Source organism: Myotis nattereri (genome assembly GCF_964212035.1).
Source record: "Myotis nattereri genome assembly, chromosome: 4".
In the NCBI taxonomy this organism is placed as follows: domain Eukaryota; kingdom Metazoa; phylum Chordata; class Mammalia; order Chiroptera; family Vespertilionidae; genus Myotis; species Myotis nattereri.
The window spans coordinates 39889266-39910646 of NC_138079.1; the positions used below are offsets into that span (position 1 = coordinate 39889266).

The 21381-nt window shown below is 41.5% G+C and overlaps 1 protein-coding gene across 1 annotated transcript in view; it reads right to left on the reverse strand.

The window, feature by feature from the left end:
- Positions 1 to 7042: 7042 nt before the first annotated feature.
- The window catches only part of ANKRD31 (ankyrin repeat domain 31), a gene marked incomplete at its 5' end in the record, with an annotated part of 134581 nt that continues 120242 nt past the window's right edge, over positions 7043 to 21381 (reverse strand). The window contains 2 exons of the mRNA XM_081090248.1: positions 7043 to 7315; positions 13636 to 13738. Coding sequence (XP_080946374.1) covers positions 7170 to 7315; positions 13636 to 13738 — 249 coding nt within the window. The 3' untranslated portion in view covers positions 7043 to 7169. The remainder of the gene's footprint in view (positions 7316 to 13635; positions 13739 to 21381) is intronic.

The window sequence follows — 21381 nt, forward strand, 5'->3', positions numbered from 1 at the left end:
ACCGCACAGTGGCTGTGCTGAGAGCTGAGAGCAATGACCAGGGACCGAGTTGATCAACAGGCTGATGGATTTTTCTCAGAGAAAAGCAGCTACAGTGGGAGAACATAAGTCTATTCTTGGGAGAAAGAATAGAGCATAAGTCTATTCTATGTAGAGAAACCAGGGTACCTAAAGTGGGGGAGTGTGGTGAGCCGGCACGGCCATGGCATACTCAGCCCCAGGGCGCCTTATGTGCCATGCCAGCTCAGCTTGGTTCAGTGACCCTGAGTGGGGGCGGGGGGGGGGGCGTTGAAAGGATTGAGAAAAGACAGACAAGAGAGTGAAAGCTGGGTCTCGGTGGGACACTGCTCCCTGATGAGGAGACATCGCCAACGCCCACACGCCCTGTCTTTATTTTATAGCAGATGCCACGAGGCAAAGTAGGGGCGTGATCAAGTTGTTTACAGCATTCTCGTGAGTTCCAACCCTACTCAACTACATGCACCTGAACTCTAGCACACAGGCACGTGGGGCTACGTGTTCGGACCATAGGTTCAAGCTTAATTGTGCTGGGAGGGCCCTGCCTTCCAGCTGGGACTTGCACGTGGCAATGAGAGGACCCTGTCCTTTCATTAGTCCGAGGTTTGAACCTGGCCAAAACACTGTAGCCGCGCCCTATATATCCCCCTTTACTTTTGTTTTTAAACACGACCACTTACATTATCAAAAAAACTCTAAATAAATTATTCAGCATCATCAAAACAGACTTCTGGCTATTAACAAAACCATAAACAGCAATGTTACCAAGAGAACAAAACTCTGGCTAAAAACTCTGGCTAATAACAAAGCAATACCAATGCAAAATCAAGCTACAAACATGTTAACATTTTCAGGATAAACAACATCAACCACAGCCATCTTCTGCTTTACAGTGGCTTAAAACCTAGGAGATTTCCACCTTATTTTATACCTCCTAATTACACCGCTTGCTTCTTGCCGCTTATTTTCTACTGTTTATTTCTATAGCTTATTTCTCTATTCCTACAGCTCTTATTTCTACTTATTTTCGCTATTTCTACTAATTTTCTGACGTCTACCGCTTCCACAGCTTATTTCTTACCGCTTATTTTCTAAAGCTTATTTCCTACCGCTTAGGTCTCTATTTCTACCACTTATTTCCACCTATTTCTCTGTTTCTACAACTTACTTATTTCTCTATTCCTACTGCCTACAGCTTATTTAAGAGATCTCTTATTTTCTACCACTTATTTCCTAACGTTTCACTTATTTCTATTGCTTATTTTCTACTTATTTCTTACTTCTACAGCTTATTTCTACCGCTTATTTTCTACAGCTTATTTCCTACCGCTTATGTCTCTATTTCTACCACTTATTTCTACTTATTTCTCTATTTCTACAGCTTATTTCTCCTTACCTATCTTTAGCTTAACAACTTATTTTTCTTATTTTTGTTTCTTTAAGCTTACTCTCTGCGCGCGCCTTGGAGCCTCCTTTCAGGGGAGGTTAGTGGCTTTTGCCCTGTATGTTGACTAAAGGGCTCAAGTCACCCCACTTGGCCTCTAAAAAAAAAAAAAAAAAAAAAGGAGGGCCACAATCCCAGGGAGCTAGGGGCTCCCAGGCATGCATTACTGCACATAAAATCATTTGTGGCACAGAGCTGGGCTCTTCCAAATTTAACTGCCTGCCCCTTAATACATCCTAAATATCTCTCTTTTGGGGTCGGAGCACTAAGAACCAACATTTTCTTAAACCTCTTCATTTCCATCACCAGCATATATTTTGGGGCCATTTTAACACAAAGAAACAGTTTTGTTTTGTGCTGTTTAATCTCTTCATGACAGATAATGTGTGGGCTGTAATGAACAGAACAAAGAGGCTGTGCTGAGAGGCAAGTGTTGGGCGATTGGTGCGGCTCAACCCCCAGCTAGGAAACTCGCCTTACCACTTCCTTGCCTCCGGCTTTGAAGGGACAGGACCCAACTTCCTATCTCATCCAGGTGTCTTGTGTACAGAAATGTCAACTGCCTTTACCTTTACAAGTACCACTATTCACATTACAGCTTAAAATGTCTGCACCCATTGTTTCGATTTTAAAGCCCCTGTCAAAGTAGCCAAAATGAAGGAATATGAACTTAAAATTTGCCCCAGGAATTTAGAGGTGAACCATGCAGCAGCCTGTGCTCAACAGGCTGAGTTGATCTGACATGGCTTCAAGTTCTGTTGCTCTTATTTAGGTGGGAAAGGAAAAGGGGATGTGAGAAGATGATGATCGAGCTTAAGCAGAAACTTACCACATTTCTTGGCCTTCATGTATTTAAGAAAGATATATCCCTGGTTTCCTGTAAAATCGGCTTCAACAACAATGAGATGAGGAAAATAGAAGGAAAGGGAGTCCAGAGAAACAAATGTGGAGGTCATGTGCTGAGTACTGAAAACCCAAAGAGACTTGAAACCCAGGTCCTATGGGCACATGCATTAACTTAAAAACAACAGGATTGCCCAAGCTGGTTTGGCTCAGTGGATAGAGTGTCAGCCTGCAGACCAAAGGATCCCGGGTTCAATTCTGGTCAAAGGGCACGTACCTTAGTTGCAGACTCCTCCTGGGCTAGGCCCCAGGCCCTGGTCAGGGCTCAAGCACGAGGCAACCAATCAATGTTTCTCTCACATCGATGTTTCTCTGTCTTTCCTTCTCTCTTCTACTCCCCTAAATATCAATGGAAAAAAGTCCTCAGGTGAGGATTAACAAACAAACAAAAAATAAACAGGATAGTCTCCAGGAAAATTGAGTTTAGGCAATATCTCGGAGGAATGAGCTTTACTCATTCTTTATACCTGGAACTCCCTAGATTGAAAAAGGGAGCCCACGAGCAGACACCAGTGTGTTCGCCCTGAAACTTGTCCAGTAAGACGTCTGCATTCCATTACCCACCAATGAGCATCGCCATCTTCCCTGATTGCCTGCCATTCACCAAAATGAGCAAACACTGACTCCCTCAGGATGTGGAGGTGGAAGGAGCCTCTCTCCCTGGTTTGCAGATGGCTACCTTTTCACTGTGTCCTCACAGAGTCTTCTATCCTTGCAGGTGCATCCCTGAGGTCCTTTTGTGTAACTAAGTTTCTTCATATAAGGACAACAGTCATGTTGAATTAGGCGCAGCCTTATTCTAACTTAATCACCCCTTTAAAGGCTCTATCTCTAAATACAGTCACATTTTGAGGAGCTGGGGATTAGAACTTCAATATATGAATTAAAATATTACATATATATATGTGTGTGTGTATATATATATATATATATATATATATATATATACACACACACATATATATATATATTTTCATTTCAGAGAGGAACGGAGAGGGAGAGATAGTAACATCAGTGATGAGAGAGAATCATTGACTGGCTGACTCCTGTACGCCCCCTAATGGGGATTGAGCCTGTAACCTAGGCATGTGCCCTGACCAGGAATCGAATCTTGACCTCCTATTTCATAGGAGCCCACACAGGCTGGGCTCAACATATGACTTTTGAGGGGAAACAATTCATCCCATAACAGGGATGAAAAAAGTTTACGAGCGAGTCAAAGTTAAAGATGATTGGGACATGAAGCTGGAAGGTTATATAGGATCACAGAGTAGGCGGCCTTGAATTGGACCTAGATTTTCCTCTTGAAGCAGCAGGGAAGTAAAATAGATCTTTAAGAAGAATTTGGCACAGTGTGCCACAGGTTTTCATAAGGAAAAATGGGGGTGGGTTAGGATTGCCGATGCACATTGTCTAAACATGCACTGATAAAGGACTGAAGCCAGGAGGGGAAGTGGAAGGGACTGAATGAAAGAAACTGAGGAGAAAGGGACAAGACGTATGCTTGGACATCAGCCACCAGGCCAGCGGAAGTCTGTACTATAGTAATTCAAGCCTTAGAAGGAAGTTTTATTTTGTAATTTTTGTAACAGGATTGTAACATTGAGGCTCCAGCTTTCTAACACCGAGGACTACCTTACGAAGTGGTAGTAAGGAATAGGCTTCCTTGTTGAGTAAGGAGTATCTGGAGGTGTTCAAGAAGTGAGTTTTACGGAAAGGATTCAAGTATCAGGCAGAAGACTGGATTTTTAGATATTCCCGGAAGTCCCTTATAAGGCTCAGGGTCAGAAGCTTGAGGGCTTCATTTAGGACCCAGAATAGGCAAAACATCTAGCAAATCCCCAAATTGCCCCGTCTTCTCTCCTGCATGATCTGGGTTCAGGTAGCTCTCGTCCCTGAACCCTAATGGGAGTAGACCTTTTTGCTGTTCAGTTTGGGCAATACTCAGTGTGCCTCAGGGCACTAGGTGTTATGTCAGTTTCCAGTCGGTATATAAAATTTTAAAGGGGGCTTAGAAAATTAAGTGTAAGAATTTGATCACTAAGATGAAAACTTAGAATTGCAAGATTTCTTGTAGTATAAATTTAGAATGTATGACTTATGTAAATTATAATCACTAAATAAAATACCTTTTAAAGTTGTTCTTAAAAATATATTTTTAAATTACAAAAGAAATGTGGTGTGTGTTTTTTAAGTTGAAAGTAAACTGCAAAAGTATGCTTTCACCAGGGATTAAGAAGCACAAATTGGCAATTATAAAATAGTCGTGGGGATGTAAAATACAGCACAGGGAATACAGTCAATAATATTGTAATAATTATGTATGGTGCCAGGGTGTACCAGACTTATGGGGTGATCACTTTGTAAGTTATATAAATATCTAATCACTATGTTGTACACCTAAAACTAATATAATATTGAATGCCAACTGTAGTTGAAAAATAAAATTACAAAAATATCCTTAGGGACCATCATTGCATAGTTTTATTTGCAGCATTCCAGACCTTTTACTCAGCATACTCTACCCCCTACACACTTATACATACAAATACACATTTCATAGCTTATAAAGTACATATACCATACATAATATATGTATACTAGAGTCCCCAATGCATGAAATTCGTGCAAGAGTAGGCCTTCCTTCCCCCGGCTGCTGGCACTGACTCCCTCTGGCATCTGGGACCTGGGCTTCCCTCATAACCCCGGCTTTGTCCAGAAGGTGGTCTGGAAGGTCGTCCGGTCGGACGTCCAGTCTAATTAGTATATTACACTTTTATTATTATAGATTTATATGGTTATTTTTATACGTGCAAAGGCATATAATTTTTATTCATTTAAAACCAGTATTTGTTTTAAACATTTCCTAACAATTTGCATCTTTCATTTACTTATATGTACAAGTTCCATGTTAGTACATATATTCCCAAAGGACCCATGTTTTAAATATATCCTTAAGTAATAAAAGCCAAATAGACCACATCATGTAGACTATTCAAGAATTAGAAAAATAGAATATTCTAAGAAAACTATGTTGGAACTAGAGGCATGATGCACAACACTTATGCACTAGGGATTGGAGGGGCGGGGGGAGGTCCCTCAGCCCGGCCTGTGCCCTCTTGCAGTCCAGGATCTCTCGGGGGATGTCCACCTGCTGGCTTAGGCCTGCTCTCCGCAGGCAGTCAGACATCCCCGAGGGGTTCTTAGTGCTGCCTCAGAGGTGGGAAAGGCTCCTGCCACCACCGCTGCGCTCGCCAGCCGTGAGCCCAGCTTCTGGCTGAGTGGCGCTCCCCCTGTGGGAGTTCACTGACCACCAGGGGGCAGCTCCTGTGTTGACCTGGTGGTTAGTGCATGTCATAGCAACCAGTCATTCTGCCGTTTGGTCGATTTGCATATTAGCCTTTTATTATATAGAATAATGAAACTCTTTTCAGTTCTCAAACATTATAACTTGAAGGGTTATTCTATCCTGAACATTTTCAGTGGACTCTCAAAGGAAGAAAAATAAAATGATCTATGTCTTTATACTTTTATTAATAGGTAAATCTTCCAGGTACTTTCTTTTCAAAAACTTAAAATTTGTATCTGAATAGAAAGAACACACATATAGAACCCATTCAAAATTTGCCAAAGGGTCCATGTAGTTAAAAACTCTTTCTTTCCCCTTAGATCCCCAGCCCCATAACTTTTCTCCTCACAGGTAACTGTTAATGATATTTAAAATTCTATACACTTAAAATAAGAAATATAAAAACAACACCATCATATCTCCTCTCCACCTCCCCTCAAAATTCTAGCACTGCTAGAGTAATTTTAATTGTAATTAAGAAGTTTATTTGGGAGTCTGGGATGATGATGAATAATAAATGAAGAAGAATATGGTTATCAAAGGATTAGACATACCCTTGAGAAAACTTATAATGCTCTTGAATATATCGATTTAAAAAAACCTTCATGAAAATGTAGCAAAAGTCAAAGATGAAATAATAAATAAAATAATCAGCCCCAAATCAACACTTGATTCATGTTTTTGTTCTCAGACTCAGCACAGTTACAATTCTATCTACGCTAAATTTTACAAAACTTAGAGTAAATCTCTTTAATAATTTCAAATTTTTATTTCGAGATAAATTTCAAAGTAAATGGGTAAAGGTATTGGGACTTGACTTCTTATTTGAAGTAGATTCACTTTAGCCAGGCCTTTTTTTTGACCAATGACCACTCTTGCTTGTATCCTTACTTCCCTTAAGGAATAACTGTTATTTATACAAAGGCAGAGGTGTTGATCAAAAGATTCGTTTTAAAGTTATGTTGGTAAAAAGAAAGCCAGAGAGTCAATATGGTTTACTTCAAAAATGCCTTTATTTGAATTGATGAACAAAAATAGACCCAGAGACATAGAAGCATGAACAGACTGTTGAACCTCAGAGGGAGGCAGGGGAAGGTAGATGGGAAGAGATCAACCAATAAACTTGTACGCATATATGCATAACCTATGGGCACAGACAATGGGGTGGTGAGGGCCTGGGGGTGGGGGGGACAGGAGTGGGTTAGAAGAGGTTAATGGGGGATCAAGGGGACCTATGTAATACTTTCAACAATAAAGATTTTTTTAAATGCCTTTATTTGAATGGTAAAAATGTATTAATCTTACTTCAGTAGTTGAAGTTATGTTTTTTCTTACAACAGTAAACACACATCTTAAGTGTGTATTAAAATAGGCCCACCAGACCACAAAGATGAAATATGAACGTTAGTTAATAATATGAACAAATACCTAATACATTATTAAGAAAACAAGGCTTTAGAATGTTAGCTCTTCACACTCCACATAGAACTTCCAATGCTGATCCATTATATGGCATGGGAGATATTCTTGGTCGCTGATTAATAGTATTTCATTTATTTGTAGATAATGTGGGATGCTTTGCATTGACTCACTGGAAGTTCCTGTTTAAATAAGTGTCAACAAATTAAAATCTGCCTTTTAAAAATAAGATTTAAATTTATTGCAAATCCCAGACCCTCGTCAAGTCTGTGAGCACACATAATAGGCTTTCTGACCACATCACTCTTCACCCCATTTTCTATACCCCAGATAAGCTGTAAATCAGCACTGGCTGCTCTTGGGGAAAGAAGCCTGTTTGCAGTCTGAGTCATTCATCCTAAAACTGGCTTCTTCATCCTCACTGACAGTCTCAGAAAGTCCTTTCTCAGAGGGCTATATGAGCTCTATATAATTCAGCAAATTGAATCTTAGTCCACAGACAGCACCAATATGGGTGTGACCTTTGCCAGGCAATTTCAGTTAGACAGACCATGTAGTCCAAGAGCTCTGTTTGTAATTCTAAGCAATGCCCAAGTGTTTTCATAATTACACACCTGTGTGGGCACTGGGTTCTTGTGATGCCCAGTAGCCATTAATCCATCTAATGCTGACCCCACTCTAATTTGCTTCTGAAGAATCATCCCTTTCCCTTCACTTGACCATGTGCTTCTAGTGGAATTTATTTAGATCTAAGCCAACCAGTGAATAGGCATTGACTTAAGGATGAAAACATGACCCATTCAGAGTGAAGTGAGATGCAAGAGATCTTTGTTGGTTCTTCTAGGAAAGAGTTCCATATTCTTCCCCTCTGAACTTGAATCTGGAAGCATATAGCTCTGGGATAATGAGAGGAGAGACTGTTAGGATGGAGCTGAGAAACGAAAAGCAGAGAAACTGGTGCTAGTCATGCTGTTTGAAGCCCGGCTTAAGCTGAAGACCTCTTCCTGGACTTTCATATACATGAGTCCATAAAATTCCTTTTTTCAGAGGAAGAGGGTTAAGTGAATTTAATTTGGGTTTTAAACTGTCACAACACAAAGAATTTTAACTTTTTTTACACATGGCCCATATCTAAAACATAATAATTCCCTTATAGCAGCCTTGTTTTGTAGACTTTCTGAAACAAGGCATTCCACAAAGGTTGGGGGTGAGGGGAATTCTTCTTTCAAAAAACCCCACAGCTTTAAATATTACTTAAATTCCTTAAGGTTAGCTTAGCTTCATCAGATGAAGACTAGGTCTTTTGCACACAAAAAACCTGTCTTTCCAGAGTGGCCTTTCCCCAAAAGCCACAGACCTAAATAAAGGGACTAGGTGAGAGGGCCAGGAGCACCTGATGACCTTCACCTTATCTGTAACAAGAAGTCATCACCATGGTGTTCACATAGAGATCCCAAACACTGAAGTTTTGCTTCCATTCTGGCCCTGACAGTCACAGTAAGGGTAGGAAGTTGAAAAAAGGAATAAAGCAGCATAATTCAAATATTACATATAAAATGTTTAAATTGAATATTTTTTAATAGGAGATGATTTTATTTGGGGTACATTAGTAATTGTCACCACCATGGAAAGACCCTAGAAAAACTAAGCTGTTGTGATCTGCAGAAACAGGAACTGACAGGTGAAACACTGTGATACCAGGAACATGCACACACATATAGACTGAAGCAGCCTGACAATACCTGCTGTTTCTTTCTTCCAGTCCTCACTTTGGGGAGGATTAAGTGGAGCAGTGCTTGGATTCCTAGTTCTGCTTAAGGACCAGATTCGCCTGCCTCTAGAGCCTGAAGGAAGCTCTATCACTAAAAGAATTCTTGTTAATGAGAAATAAGAATCCTGAGAAATAGTTATTAAATCCCTTCATTGGTCAAGTAATTATCATCTTCTTTGCAATGATAACCATGATCATCTACTTGCAGATTTGCGACAAAGAATTTTTTCATCGGGAGCTGTGAAGACAACCAATCTACCACACTGAAGTGCAGAAGTTCTTCCCACGTTCATTTTCACTTGAGGTAGATTCCCTAGGCAAAATGCCTCTGAGATCTGCAAACAAAATTTCTAGACAGTCGCATATTCAGCAGCCCAACGACTAGGAAAATAGCCACTGATGTAGACATTTGGTTCTTTCTTGCCCCTCATCTCCAACAAGAACTGCAGAGCTAAGAAACCATTCTACTCCCTCTATTCATAGCAGCACAATTTACAATAGCTAAAATCTGGAAACAGCACAAGTGCCCATCAGTGGGTGAGTGGATAAAAAAGCTGTGGTACATTTACACCATGGAATACTATGCAGCAATAAAGAAGAAGGATCTCTTGCCCTTTGAGACAGCATGGAGGGACCTGGAGAGTATTATGCTAAGCAAAATAAGCCAGTCAGAAAAAGACAAGTATCATATGATCTCACTCATATGTGGAATCTAAAGAACAAAATAAACTGATGAACAAAATAGATCCAGAAACATGGAAACATAGAACATACTGCCCAATCTCAGAGGGAAGGGCGTTGGGGGTGGGGGGAGGGGCATGGGTAGGAAGAGATTAACCAAAAAATGTATATGCATAACTCATGGACACAGACAATAGTGTGGTAAATGCCTGGGGGTAGGGGCAGGTGCAGGGTAGAAAAGAGGGGAACATCTGTAATACTTCCAACAATAAAGATAAGTTTAAAAAATTAATTAATTAAAACAAACATAAAACCAGTATGAAAAACATGATGAAAATAATGAAAAAGAATTAAGAGTTGTAAATAGGAGCTGAACACTCTGCTGTTATCAAACACCCATCTTCCTCAGGTGTTTACGGTTTAAGAAGTTCTTAACCACATAAAACAGAAGCACCTGTGGATGTCTGTGCTCTATTACTTATACTTTTACAGAGAAATGAAGCACAATAACAGCACCGAAATGATGAAAACCCTTTAAAGTCACTTATTTACAACAGATTATCAGTAAGTCAAGGGCCATTTTTATGTTTTTAAATGCCCCTGATGGAAAAATTCTTTGTCACAAAGCTAGAAGTAGATGTTCATGGTTATCATTGCAAAAAGAGTCTATTTTTTCCTCAAAAAGCATGTTCTATTTTCAAATGAACAAATGATGTTAAGCCCCCATGAAAGAGTTAGCACTTTTCTAATTTGCCATGTCTTTGGATTTTTGTAAGGTACCACAAAAATAAGTACAAAAGAATCCTAAATCAAGAAGGTTCAAACAAAACTCTAACAGCAGCCTACAGAATGTCAGCAGGGACCTGCCTGTAGATTCCTAGTCCCAGATCAAGGTAGTAAGAAGTGGGTTCTGGCACTTCCACCGTTCTCAAATTAGCATTAATATTTTAAAAAATATCTAAAGGAAAGATAGTCCAGAATTTAGTGACAAGAAACTGTTTACATTGCCAGCAACAGAAACAGCAGTTGAGAAACCATTTTTTTACTTCATGCTCACTGAGCAGGGAATTGTGGTCCCTCTGAGGAAGGAGATGCATGGCTGGGGGTGGAAATGCATGCCTATTGTTAGGACGCACTACCCATGGCCTATCCTGTTTGGACATGTTTTCTGAAATATATTGTTATAAATTTTTTCCCATAGCTTGAAGCAAACGCCCTGCACCTGCAAAAGATAAGATACACTCCCCAGCTGACTCAGGCGCTCCCCTTTGCCTGAGTTGTGCTATCTCCCAAGGACATCCTGTTTTCAGGCAGCTACCCAGCTGGCTGGTGCAACCCTGACCCAGTCCATATATAAGAGAACATAAACACTCCCTCGGTGCTGATGATAGGGAATATAAGACATTTTGGGAGGGCTAGCAATCTGAATCTGTGCCAGTAACCTAATGTACATTCTTGATAGCCTACATTAAGTCACTGTCCCTTTCTTCACAATCTGGTCTAGCAAGACCTGTTTTCCTAATTACTCACAATTTACAAAGGAGCCATAAACAAAGAATGTAACAGCTTAGCTCCAGGGGAGGTCACTGACACCACCCAGACCCGTCATTCAGATACAGTCTAAGTTCCCCATCTAACTGACCCAGGAGAGGCTGTGGAAGCCCACCACAAAAGCCTGGTAGTTAGGAAACAGAAAACAAACAAACCGAAGGGTATAAAGGGAAAGCTTCCTTCATATTCACTCACTCAGGATTTGGAGAACTGACCACCTGAGTCACTATTCTAGTACATCTGAAAATAAATGGGTTTATCCTGGATCTCCGAGTACTCCCAGTGTATTTTTCGGTCACCTGGTAAATTCTGTAACACTGACACTGACACAATAGTCTCAGCCCACTGTGAGAGAATATAATAAAATTTCTTAAACTCTCACACCTCTTGGCCTGGCTCCTGTTGGCATGTACCTATCACATATCACTAGAAAATCTGAAGAACAGATAACCTTTGTGTATAAAGAAGACCTACAGTTCTGCTTTGAGATTAGAATCTAGGAGAAGAAAGAGTTTACTTGGCTTTCCTGAGAGAGAAGAGAAGAGAAGAGAAGAGAAGAGAAGAGAAGAGAAGAGAAGAGAAGAGAAGAGAAGAGAGGAGAGAAAGAAGTGCCTGTGAGCACTAGAGCGGGTGTACTTTTGAATCAAAATAAAGGACTGAATGTATCAAGTTTTCCAATTATTATCTGCATAAGAAATTAGATACTACTGGTCACTTAAAGTAATAGGTTTAGAGTAATAGGTCAGGCTGACTGCATAAGAATCACTTTTTAAAATTCAGGTTCCTGGACCCTATGCCAGGAACCTGAACTAGATAGATCTGCAGTCAGGGTTAGGAATCAAATACCATAAATTACTACACAAACTCCTTTTCCTTTCTTAAGGCTTTTAATTTCACCACAATTGCTGTTTTACCAAATTTGTTTCTCCCAAATGATAAAAAGCACTTTTGAAGCTGTCTTCAGAAAATTAGGGGAAATGCATCCTATTCTGAAGCCAGTTTTGGAGACAAAGGAGGACCCTCAGAAGTTAGGGTGGATTAGGTATCAAGTTAGGAGAGGAAATTACTTTGAATTATTGGGGTTTGTTGTAAGGAAGGGAAAATCCCTACAGCACCCTGGTTAGGGGCGTGGTGATAGTAATCCCCGTTTGGTTCACGACTGGTTATCTCAGTATTATTATCTTCTGCTTTTTACCTCTTCTCAGTCTACTCAGTGGTGGCGAACCTTTTGAGCTCGGCGTGTCAGCATTTTGAAAAACCCTAACTTAACTCTGGTGCCGTGTCACATATAGAAATTTTTTGATATTTGCAACCATAGTAAAACAAAGACTTATATTTTTGATATTTATTTTATATATTTAAATGCCATTTAACAAAGAAAAATCAACCAAAAAAATGAGTTTGGTGTCACCTCTGACACGCGTGTCATAGGTTCGCCATCACTGGTCTACATTGTCCCCAACTAGTCTGGGCAAGGACAGGGAGAAAAAAGAGGGAATACTACAGCAGAGAAGGGTAACTTAACATTAGTTAAGTTTTCCAAAAATGTGTGCTGCCACTTTAAGATCATTTCAAAATCTGCAGCTAATTGGCTAAGACTACATTCTTTTCAGTTTTCTCAGGCTAAGGTTTATTTCATCAGATAAATCGTATTTGTTTACACTAATAAGCAAAGATTTATTTAAGTATATTTTTAGAAAATATGAAAAACTAACCAAATAATGACATTAAAAAAAATCTACCCAAAGTAGAGAGAAAGAAATTGTGAGCAGAGGGTATAATTTCCTTAATTATCCTAGAATCATCTGTGGTTAAAAATCAAGTGCTATAAACAAACAGAAAACAGCAAGTGTTGGTGAGGGCATGGAGAAATTGGGAGCCTTGTACATTGCAGTTGGGAATGTAAAATGGTTCCGCTGCTGTAGAAAACAGTGTGGCTGTTCCACAAAAAGATATAGCATGGCTCAGTAGCTAGAGTGTCGGCCCGCCCCTGTCAGGGGCATGTGCCTGGGTTGCAGGTTCTATCTATCCCCACCCCAATCCAGGCATGTGCAGGAGGCAACCAATTGATATATCTCTCACATTGATGTTTCTCTCTCTCTCTCTCTCTCTCTCCTCTCCCTCTTTCTCTCTCTCTCCTCCCCCTACCCCTTCCACTCTCTCTATGATACATTCAGAATAGGCAAATCCACATAGACAGAAAGCAGACTGGTAGACCCCAGGGATGGGGGACTGGAGAATGGGGAGTAACTGCTGCGTGGTATGGGGTTTCTTTTTGAGGTGATGAAAGTGTTGGAACTACACAGAGGTGGTGACTGTACAACACTGTATGTACTAAATGCACTGTGTATGACTGTTCATTTAAAAATGGTCATTTGAATGTTATGTGAATTTCACCCGAAAGAAAAAGACGACAAAAATAAAAAAGAGGAATGCTTTCCCAGTAGGTTGGTGTGTGTTGTTCCCATAACTAAGAAATGGGTGTGGGTCTGCACATACCTGGAAGACAAGGTTGATGTTGCTGAGGTACCAAGTTTGGTTCTGGAGGTATGGGTACTTCTTCAGAAACACACTTTAAAAGCTCCTTCCCCAGATATGTTACCTGTATATAATTAAGCACAGAATTTAAAAACTATATAATAAAAGGCTAATATGCAAATAGACCGAACGGTGGAACAACTGGAACCAAAACAACTGAACAACCAGTCACTATGATGTGTACTGACCACCAGGGGGCACACATGGCAGAACATGGCAGGTGTTACCCGCGGCAGGATGGTGGAGCAGGTGAGCAGGGGAGCCAGACCAAGGTGGGGCGCCGGCTACTGTCATTGGGGCAAGCCTCTGGCGGTTACTGAAAACTGCTCCCACCTGCCACGGTCCCGCCTGGCACTCACACCTACTGCCGATGCTGGCCCTGCTCACACCTGCAGCTGGCACCAGAGTTGCCACTTGCACCCGCTGCCGGTGCTCGGTGCCGGTCCCAATCACTTGGTGCCATCAGTGGGTGCAAGCGGTGGCTGATGGCCCTGATCGCCCCTGAGGACTTCTCCACCTCCCCCTGCTCCTGAGGGGTGGTCGGGGCAGCAGCCTCTGCTCGAACCCACTGACGGCGCTGGCCCCATTTGCACCTGCTGCTGGCACCAGTCCCAATCACTCCACGCCATCAGCGGGTGCGAGCGGGGCCAGCGCCGTCAGCACATGGGAGCAGCAGTGTCAGGAGCGGGGCTACCAGCAGACAGGGGACAAGGGGCCGTGGCAGGAGGAGCCGGGCAGGGGCATGGAGGATGGGCCAAGACCTGCCCCTGTGCCTGTGGCACCTCACGGCCCACAGTTCCTTTCAACGTGCATGAGTTCATGCACTGGGCCCCTAGTACATTTTATAAGGAGCAAATTGTAACTTTGGTAAAGTATTGACTGTTATATATTATGAATCGGTAAACTGCAACCCACAACCAAATTCAAGCTGCCACCTTATTTATGTAAATAAAGTTTTATTAGAGCACAGTGACACACATTTGTTCACTTAACATCCATGGTTGCTTTTGTGCTACAACAAGATCAAGTAGTTGCGACAGAAACTATATGCTCATGAAGGATAAAACATTTATTATCTGGTCCTTCACAGAAAATATTTGTTGACCCCTGTTGTATATGATTACTTCTCTTATTCATTCACTTATTTAACAAGCATTTATTTGGCACTTGATACTTTAAAACTTTTTTAAAAATTATGTTGCATTAATAAAGTTTAGCCACAAAAGTAATGGTACTTTTTAAGAAATCAGATACTTAACTGATTAGATTAACAACATTTGGGTCTATACATACAAGTTTGTTTGTTTGTGAACTCAGCTATTGTTTATCACTCTGAAAGGTTAGAGCTTAGAAATATCTACAATGAATGGGCTGAGCTAGGGCAAACTGGCAAACACCTACCAGAAATATTCTGGGCCTGTCTTTGGGTCTTCCACTCTTAGTTCTAGGGCAGTCTGATAATATACCCCAGAAGCTAGGTTCACTGTAGCTAAACTTACATCGTTTTAACTTGAACACGACTTCCTCCAAGATGCCTTCCTAAACCTTTAACTCAAGTAATGACTCTCCTCTAGGCTCCCATACCTTCTGTGCTCATATTTTTGTCAAGGCACCTATCACATTTAAATGAAATTATGGGTTAATGCATCTGTCTGCATTAAACTATAAGCTCCTTGAAGACAGAGTCTGTGTCATACTCCACTTCACATTGTTCCTGGCAAAACTGGGGGGAGGAGGGGACTCTGAAGTCCTAGATCTTAAGCAAGATTCTTAAATTCTAAGTCTGTTTGTACATTTATAAGATAAGCACCTTTGGCTTATTAAATTGTTGTGAGGATTACAAGAGATAACATATGAAAATCATTTGGCATACTGTCTATCACATCTTCAATAAATGCTTGTTACTGAACAGAGTGAGGAGGACCTAGGGAATCTGGCAGGATTAGGCACCCTTTGGGCTCAGTCCCATGACCAAAAGAAGCCTGGTAATGGAAATGAAACAGACCTGGCTATTCAGTGTGCTAACCCCTCCTCACTTGCATTGGAGAAGGGCAAGGCACCAAATGCCATCTGTCAGTTCTCCAAACAACCAAAATTAGAAACTATGGATTTTGTTCATATTATGCCCTGACAATATACAATACACCTTATACACTCACCAATGTGGAGGCTCAGTATGTTTTCACCTATATCTCAGATTTAAAGTACATTTTTATCATTGGTGCTAGGTAATCTATATATATAAAAGGCTAATATGCTAAGTGTCCCTCCAACTGTCTGACCAATCGCTCCTGCTCCTGACTCACCAAGAAACAAGTCCGTCAGGAAGCTGAGCCACAGCCATGGTTTTTAAAGGTACCAGAAATACACCCGTGGAACCATGGAACCAGAGGTGGCAATTCACCGAATTATAATTACTCTAACCAGCCACAATGTAAAACGGTTGGAGAAGCTGTATGCTGACTTGACCAGAGGTACAAAAAAAAGAATCTCAAAGTGAAAGGACCAGTTCAGATGCCTACCAAAACCCAGAGAATCACTACAAAAAAACCCCAGTGGGGAGGGTTCTAACACTTGGGATCAGTTTCAGACAAGGATCTACAGTGACTTCATTGACCTGCACAGCTCTTCTGAGATTGTTAAACAGATTCCTTCCATCATACTGAGCCAGGAGTTGGAGGCTGCAGTCACCATTGCAGATGCTTAAATCAACTGTTTAAATAAATTGACTATCAGTTGTTAACAGCAACAACAAATCCATTGAGTTTAAAATCTATTTTCCACAAGATAGAGTGATTTGTTGAACAAGGATAGTAATAAATAGATCTCTAAATGAGCAGGGACTAGGTCACTTCTGGAATCTGTCCATCTCACATTAGTACCTGTGCTCCAGTTGGCTAAAGCCACCCCATCCTAATGTCACAGTGCAACACACTGCTCATGTGTTTGTAGTGATGCTGGTGTAAACAAATCTACTGTCCTGCCATCAGTGTAAAAGTACAGCACATACAATTATGTACAGTATATACTACTTGATAATGATAATAAATGACTATGCTACTGGTTTGTGTATTTACTGTACTATCTTATATAATAAAAGCCTAATATGCTAAGTGTCTGGTTGGCCATTCAACCAATCAAAGCGCAATACGCTAATGATATGCTAAGGCTGCTCAACTGCTCGCTATGATGTGCACTGACCACCATGGGGCAGACAGTCGACGGGTTGACCAGTCGCTATGATGTGAACTGATCACCATGGGGCAGAGAGTGGACTGGTCGACCAGCTGCAATGATGTGCACTGACCACCAGAGGGGAAGATGCTCTAACCGGTAAGTTAGCTTGCTGCTGGGGTCCAGCCAATCGGGACTGAGCGAGACAGGCCGGACACGCCCTGGAGCCCTCCTGCCGTCCCTCCCCAGCTGGCTAACCCCCCCCCCCACGCCCCGGTCCCCAAGTATGCACCAGTGGGGTCCCTCGGCCTGGCCTGTACCCTCTTGCAATCCTCCCCCCCCCCCCGACCCACCTCCCTGTCCCCAAGTGCATGAATTTCGTGCACCGGGCTTCTAGTAGAAAAATAATAAAGTACATCTGTCTATGACAAACTAATTCCTGGACTAATCTCATTAGATGCAAATCTAGCTCATATGCCTGCCCTGACAGAGGCTGGGTTCATAGGGTCTTGGGCTACATAACCTCCAGCAATCTCAGCAACTTCACCGTCCAAAGCCCATTTTGATGAAGGGTACCTGATGTGATGCAACCTTCCCCCAGATGAGGACAGGTAAGAGAGTTGTAGCTCAGGGCAAGGTATATTCTGTAAGTTGTTGTGTTCTTACTTTTCTAAAAGGTAGAGCTAAAAGGGTGCTTCACCCTGAGGCCACAGGTAGAGCAGAGATCCATTATTCCTCAGAAACCAGTCTATGCTGATGCCCTAATATCATATTTAGGAAAGAAGTGGGGTGTGGGAAGTGTGCATGTAGGTGTTTCAGGTGGATGGATAATTCAGGCAGCCACTATTCTGAAAATGTAGTGAATGAGCCAAGTGAAATGATCAATTAACTTTATTTTGGTTAGGTCTCTGAAAATAAAGTATGGTATCAACTGTCATTAATTGCAGTAACAAATGTTTCTCTATACCTTATGTATTAACATGCATCAAGAAAAGAATATAAAACATAACCTGCCTTTGAATATTGAAGAAGTGTTCAAGAATTTGTTTCCCTCCTGGGACTGCATTTTATTTCAAAGTACCAGGCCATTTTTCACAGATCTTCAGGAAAAACATTTATTAGTATTGAATAATGAGAATCTGTTCATGGATGATCAAATGACTATTGTAATTTCAAGTTTTAAGAAGCAAGTCTTAACAACTTTCACTACTCCAAGAGGATGAAAGAGAAAAGAAAAATTATTTTCCATCTTAGGGGGAGCAGAAAGGCAAAGTTCATTTCTTTAAGTTCGCTGCAAGATAAAAACACATTTGGGCTAAGAATATTAAAATATTTCTAAGGAATTCAAAAGACAATATAGAAAAGAGTATCAAAGTGTAATTATAGTAACTGCTTTGGAAGAGCTGATCCTGGGGAAATGACGACAGATACCTTCCTCACCTACTCGCCATCCTGAAGCCTCTCTTTCCACTTCCCCCAGATACCCTATGCAATTAGAGGCAAGAGAAGAGCAGCAGGACTTTCACATTATTTATGTCTTTAGGACTCATACTTCAGATGTTTGTATTTTAATCCTCACTGGAGGATGTTTATTTAGAGCAGTAGTTCTCAACCTTCCTAATGCTGCGACCCTTTAATACAGTTCCTCATGTTGTGGTGACCCCCAACCATAAAATTATTTTAGTTGCTACTTCATAACTGTAATTTTGCTACTGTTATGAATCATAATGTAAATATCTGATATGCAGGATGTATTTTCATTGTTACAAATTGAACATAATTAAAGCATAGTGATTAATCACAAAAACAATATGTAATTTTATATGTGTTTTCCGATGGTCTTAGGTGACCCCTGTGAAAGGGTCGTTCAACCCCCAAAGGGGTCACGACCCACAGGTTGAGAACCACTGATTTAGAGAGAGGAAGGGAGAGAGGAAGAGAGCAAAATATCCATCGGTTGCATGCTGTATGTGCCCAGACTGGGGACTGAACCTGCAATCTAGATATGTGCCCTGACTGGGAATCAAACCCGAGACCTTTTGGTGTATGTGACAATGCTTCAACCAATGGAGCCACACCCACCAGGGCTAGATATCTGTATTTTAAAGGGGCCCACATCTCTAACCATCTCCTCCTGAGTAGAAGCTGGACTCACAGGAGGTTTAAGTTATGACACACTGGGAGTGTAATTAATGGACTGAATGAGACTGTCCAGATAAACAATCTCCATCACTTTCTGTATTCCTACCCCAACTTCTCCATATCTTGATATTCCTAATCATAGGGTGTGAGAAATTTTTTTACAAAGTGTGTAGGGTGAGGGGGAAACCATAGAGAAAAGTCAATGCTATATCCAAAGGAGTACATTCATGAGGGTAGAATTCAGACAGGGAAGTGTCACGATGGGAAGTGTGTTTGCAAAAGAGATCTGTCAGTGCTCCTTGAGTCACTGCCCAAACGACAGCTTACTTTTTATCTGCATAAGTCTCGTCCAGGGCTTGAACTGTCATTGCCATTCTTATGATGTTCATATTGCACCTGTATCACAGAAAGGCATTTTCCCTGTGGAAGTGGGCCATTTTGCTGCACAAGAATACATCTTTGCAGAAATTCATAAAGGCAGCTGAATGATTCTGAGTTCAGGGCAAGCTGTTTCCAGGAAAAGGAAGTGGGCCTCCCTTGTGTGTGATATTGTTGTAAATGTAGAAAACAGTGCATAGGGAATCAGATCAGGTTCTAGTCCAGTTCTGGCACTTACTGGCCTTGAGGCTAATCAGGTCACTAACCACAAGCAATACTGTTTCACATCCACGAATAAAGATAATAGTTGATCTTCTGACTTCTTAGGACTTTTGTGAAAGAATATACATAAAAGTGTTTTACACACAGTGCTATGCAAGTCCTAGCATCTCCATGTTGGAAAAATATTTAGAGACCATTGGCATTATTATTTATTTTATACATAAGAAAACAGGTTCAGAAAGGTTAAATGATTTGACCTAGATCAGTGATTCTCACTCCAGGCTGCACATTAGAATCGCCTGGAAACCTTTTAAAAAATATTACCACTTAGTCTTTAACTCAGACTATTAGGTCAGAAGCTAAGGGCCTAAAGTCCACTAGGCACTGGTAGATTTAAAAGCTCCCCAAGTGATTCTAATGTGTAGGCAGGATTGAAAACTGTTGCCCACATCATATAACTTATCAAGGGTGGTATCAGGAACAAGCATGGTCTCCTGTCTCCCACAGAAAGAGAGATCACTCTGCCATATCAGGATGATAGCTAACAGCCAGGAGACTGTCAGTGACAGCAAGTAGTGATGCCCAATGGGAGTAAGCAGGATTCCCGTGGCTAGGCCCAGCTGCTTGGGTAGGAAGTATGAGTCATCTCTTGGTCTTGTGGCTCTGTCATTCTGTCTGATGCAGGACAAGACCTAGTTTTATGGCATTTCTTGCCTGACAACTAACCATTCCTGGTCCCATAGCCTCACCAACATTCTTAAGACTAGTCAGTTAAAATGTTCATATTTACCAATGTAACAAAAGTTCCCTTCATCAAGAAGTGACTGTGAATTCAGGAGTTACTTCAAGACAAGAGGAGGTAGAGGCAATTTCTGTGGTAAATTTTAAAAGAGGCTTTTAAAATAAACTAAGTAAAGCAACTCACTGGAATAGAGTTTCTTAGTCTAGAGCAGTGGTCGGCAAACTGCGGCCCCTTGAGTGTGGCTTTTCCACAAAATACCACGCAAGGGCGCACACGTACAGTGTGACTGAAACTTCGTGGCCCATGCGCAGAAGTCGGTATTTATTTTGTGGAAGAGCCACACTCAAGGGGCCAAAGAGCCGCATGTGGCTTGCGAGCCGCAGTTTGCCGACCACTGGCTTAGAGTATTTACTAGAAGTATATGCATGGCCTATAGAAATTTTAAAAACTGTTCATGTTTTTAGAACAATTTTTTAAAAATATAATCCTGTTCAGGAGAAACTAAGATGGCGGCATAGGTAAACACCGGGAAATTGCTGCCTCCCACAACAACTTCAAAAATACAACTAAAAGACAAAACGGACATCATCCAGAACTACAGGAAAGCTGGCTGAGTGTAAATTCTACAACTAGAAGGAAAGAGAAAAGCACACTGAGACTCAGAGGAGCTGCGGAAGCCACGCGTGCGCAGAAAGGGGCTGGTACCTGAGGACATGGCTGTCTTTTTGAATCGGGAGGGAGTCACAAGCCCCCAACTGCTATGAACTCTGGTTCCGGGAAGTCTCTGGGGACCCAAGACTCATATGGGGAGAAACTGGACTGTCTGGCAGCAGGCAGAACTCTGAACTTGAGGGCGGCTTTCCCTCAGAGGTGCTTGCAGCAATTACTGGGACACTGAGACACGCGGCCCCTTAGGACCAGCCATAGCTGCTTGCTCCGCCCTTTGATTCCCTGAGACCCCGATCCACCGAGGCTGCGGCAGAGGCTTTTGCATATGAATGCCCCGGCCCTTTGCAACCTGAAAATTACCTAACAAATTCCAGCTGGGC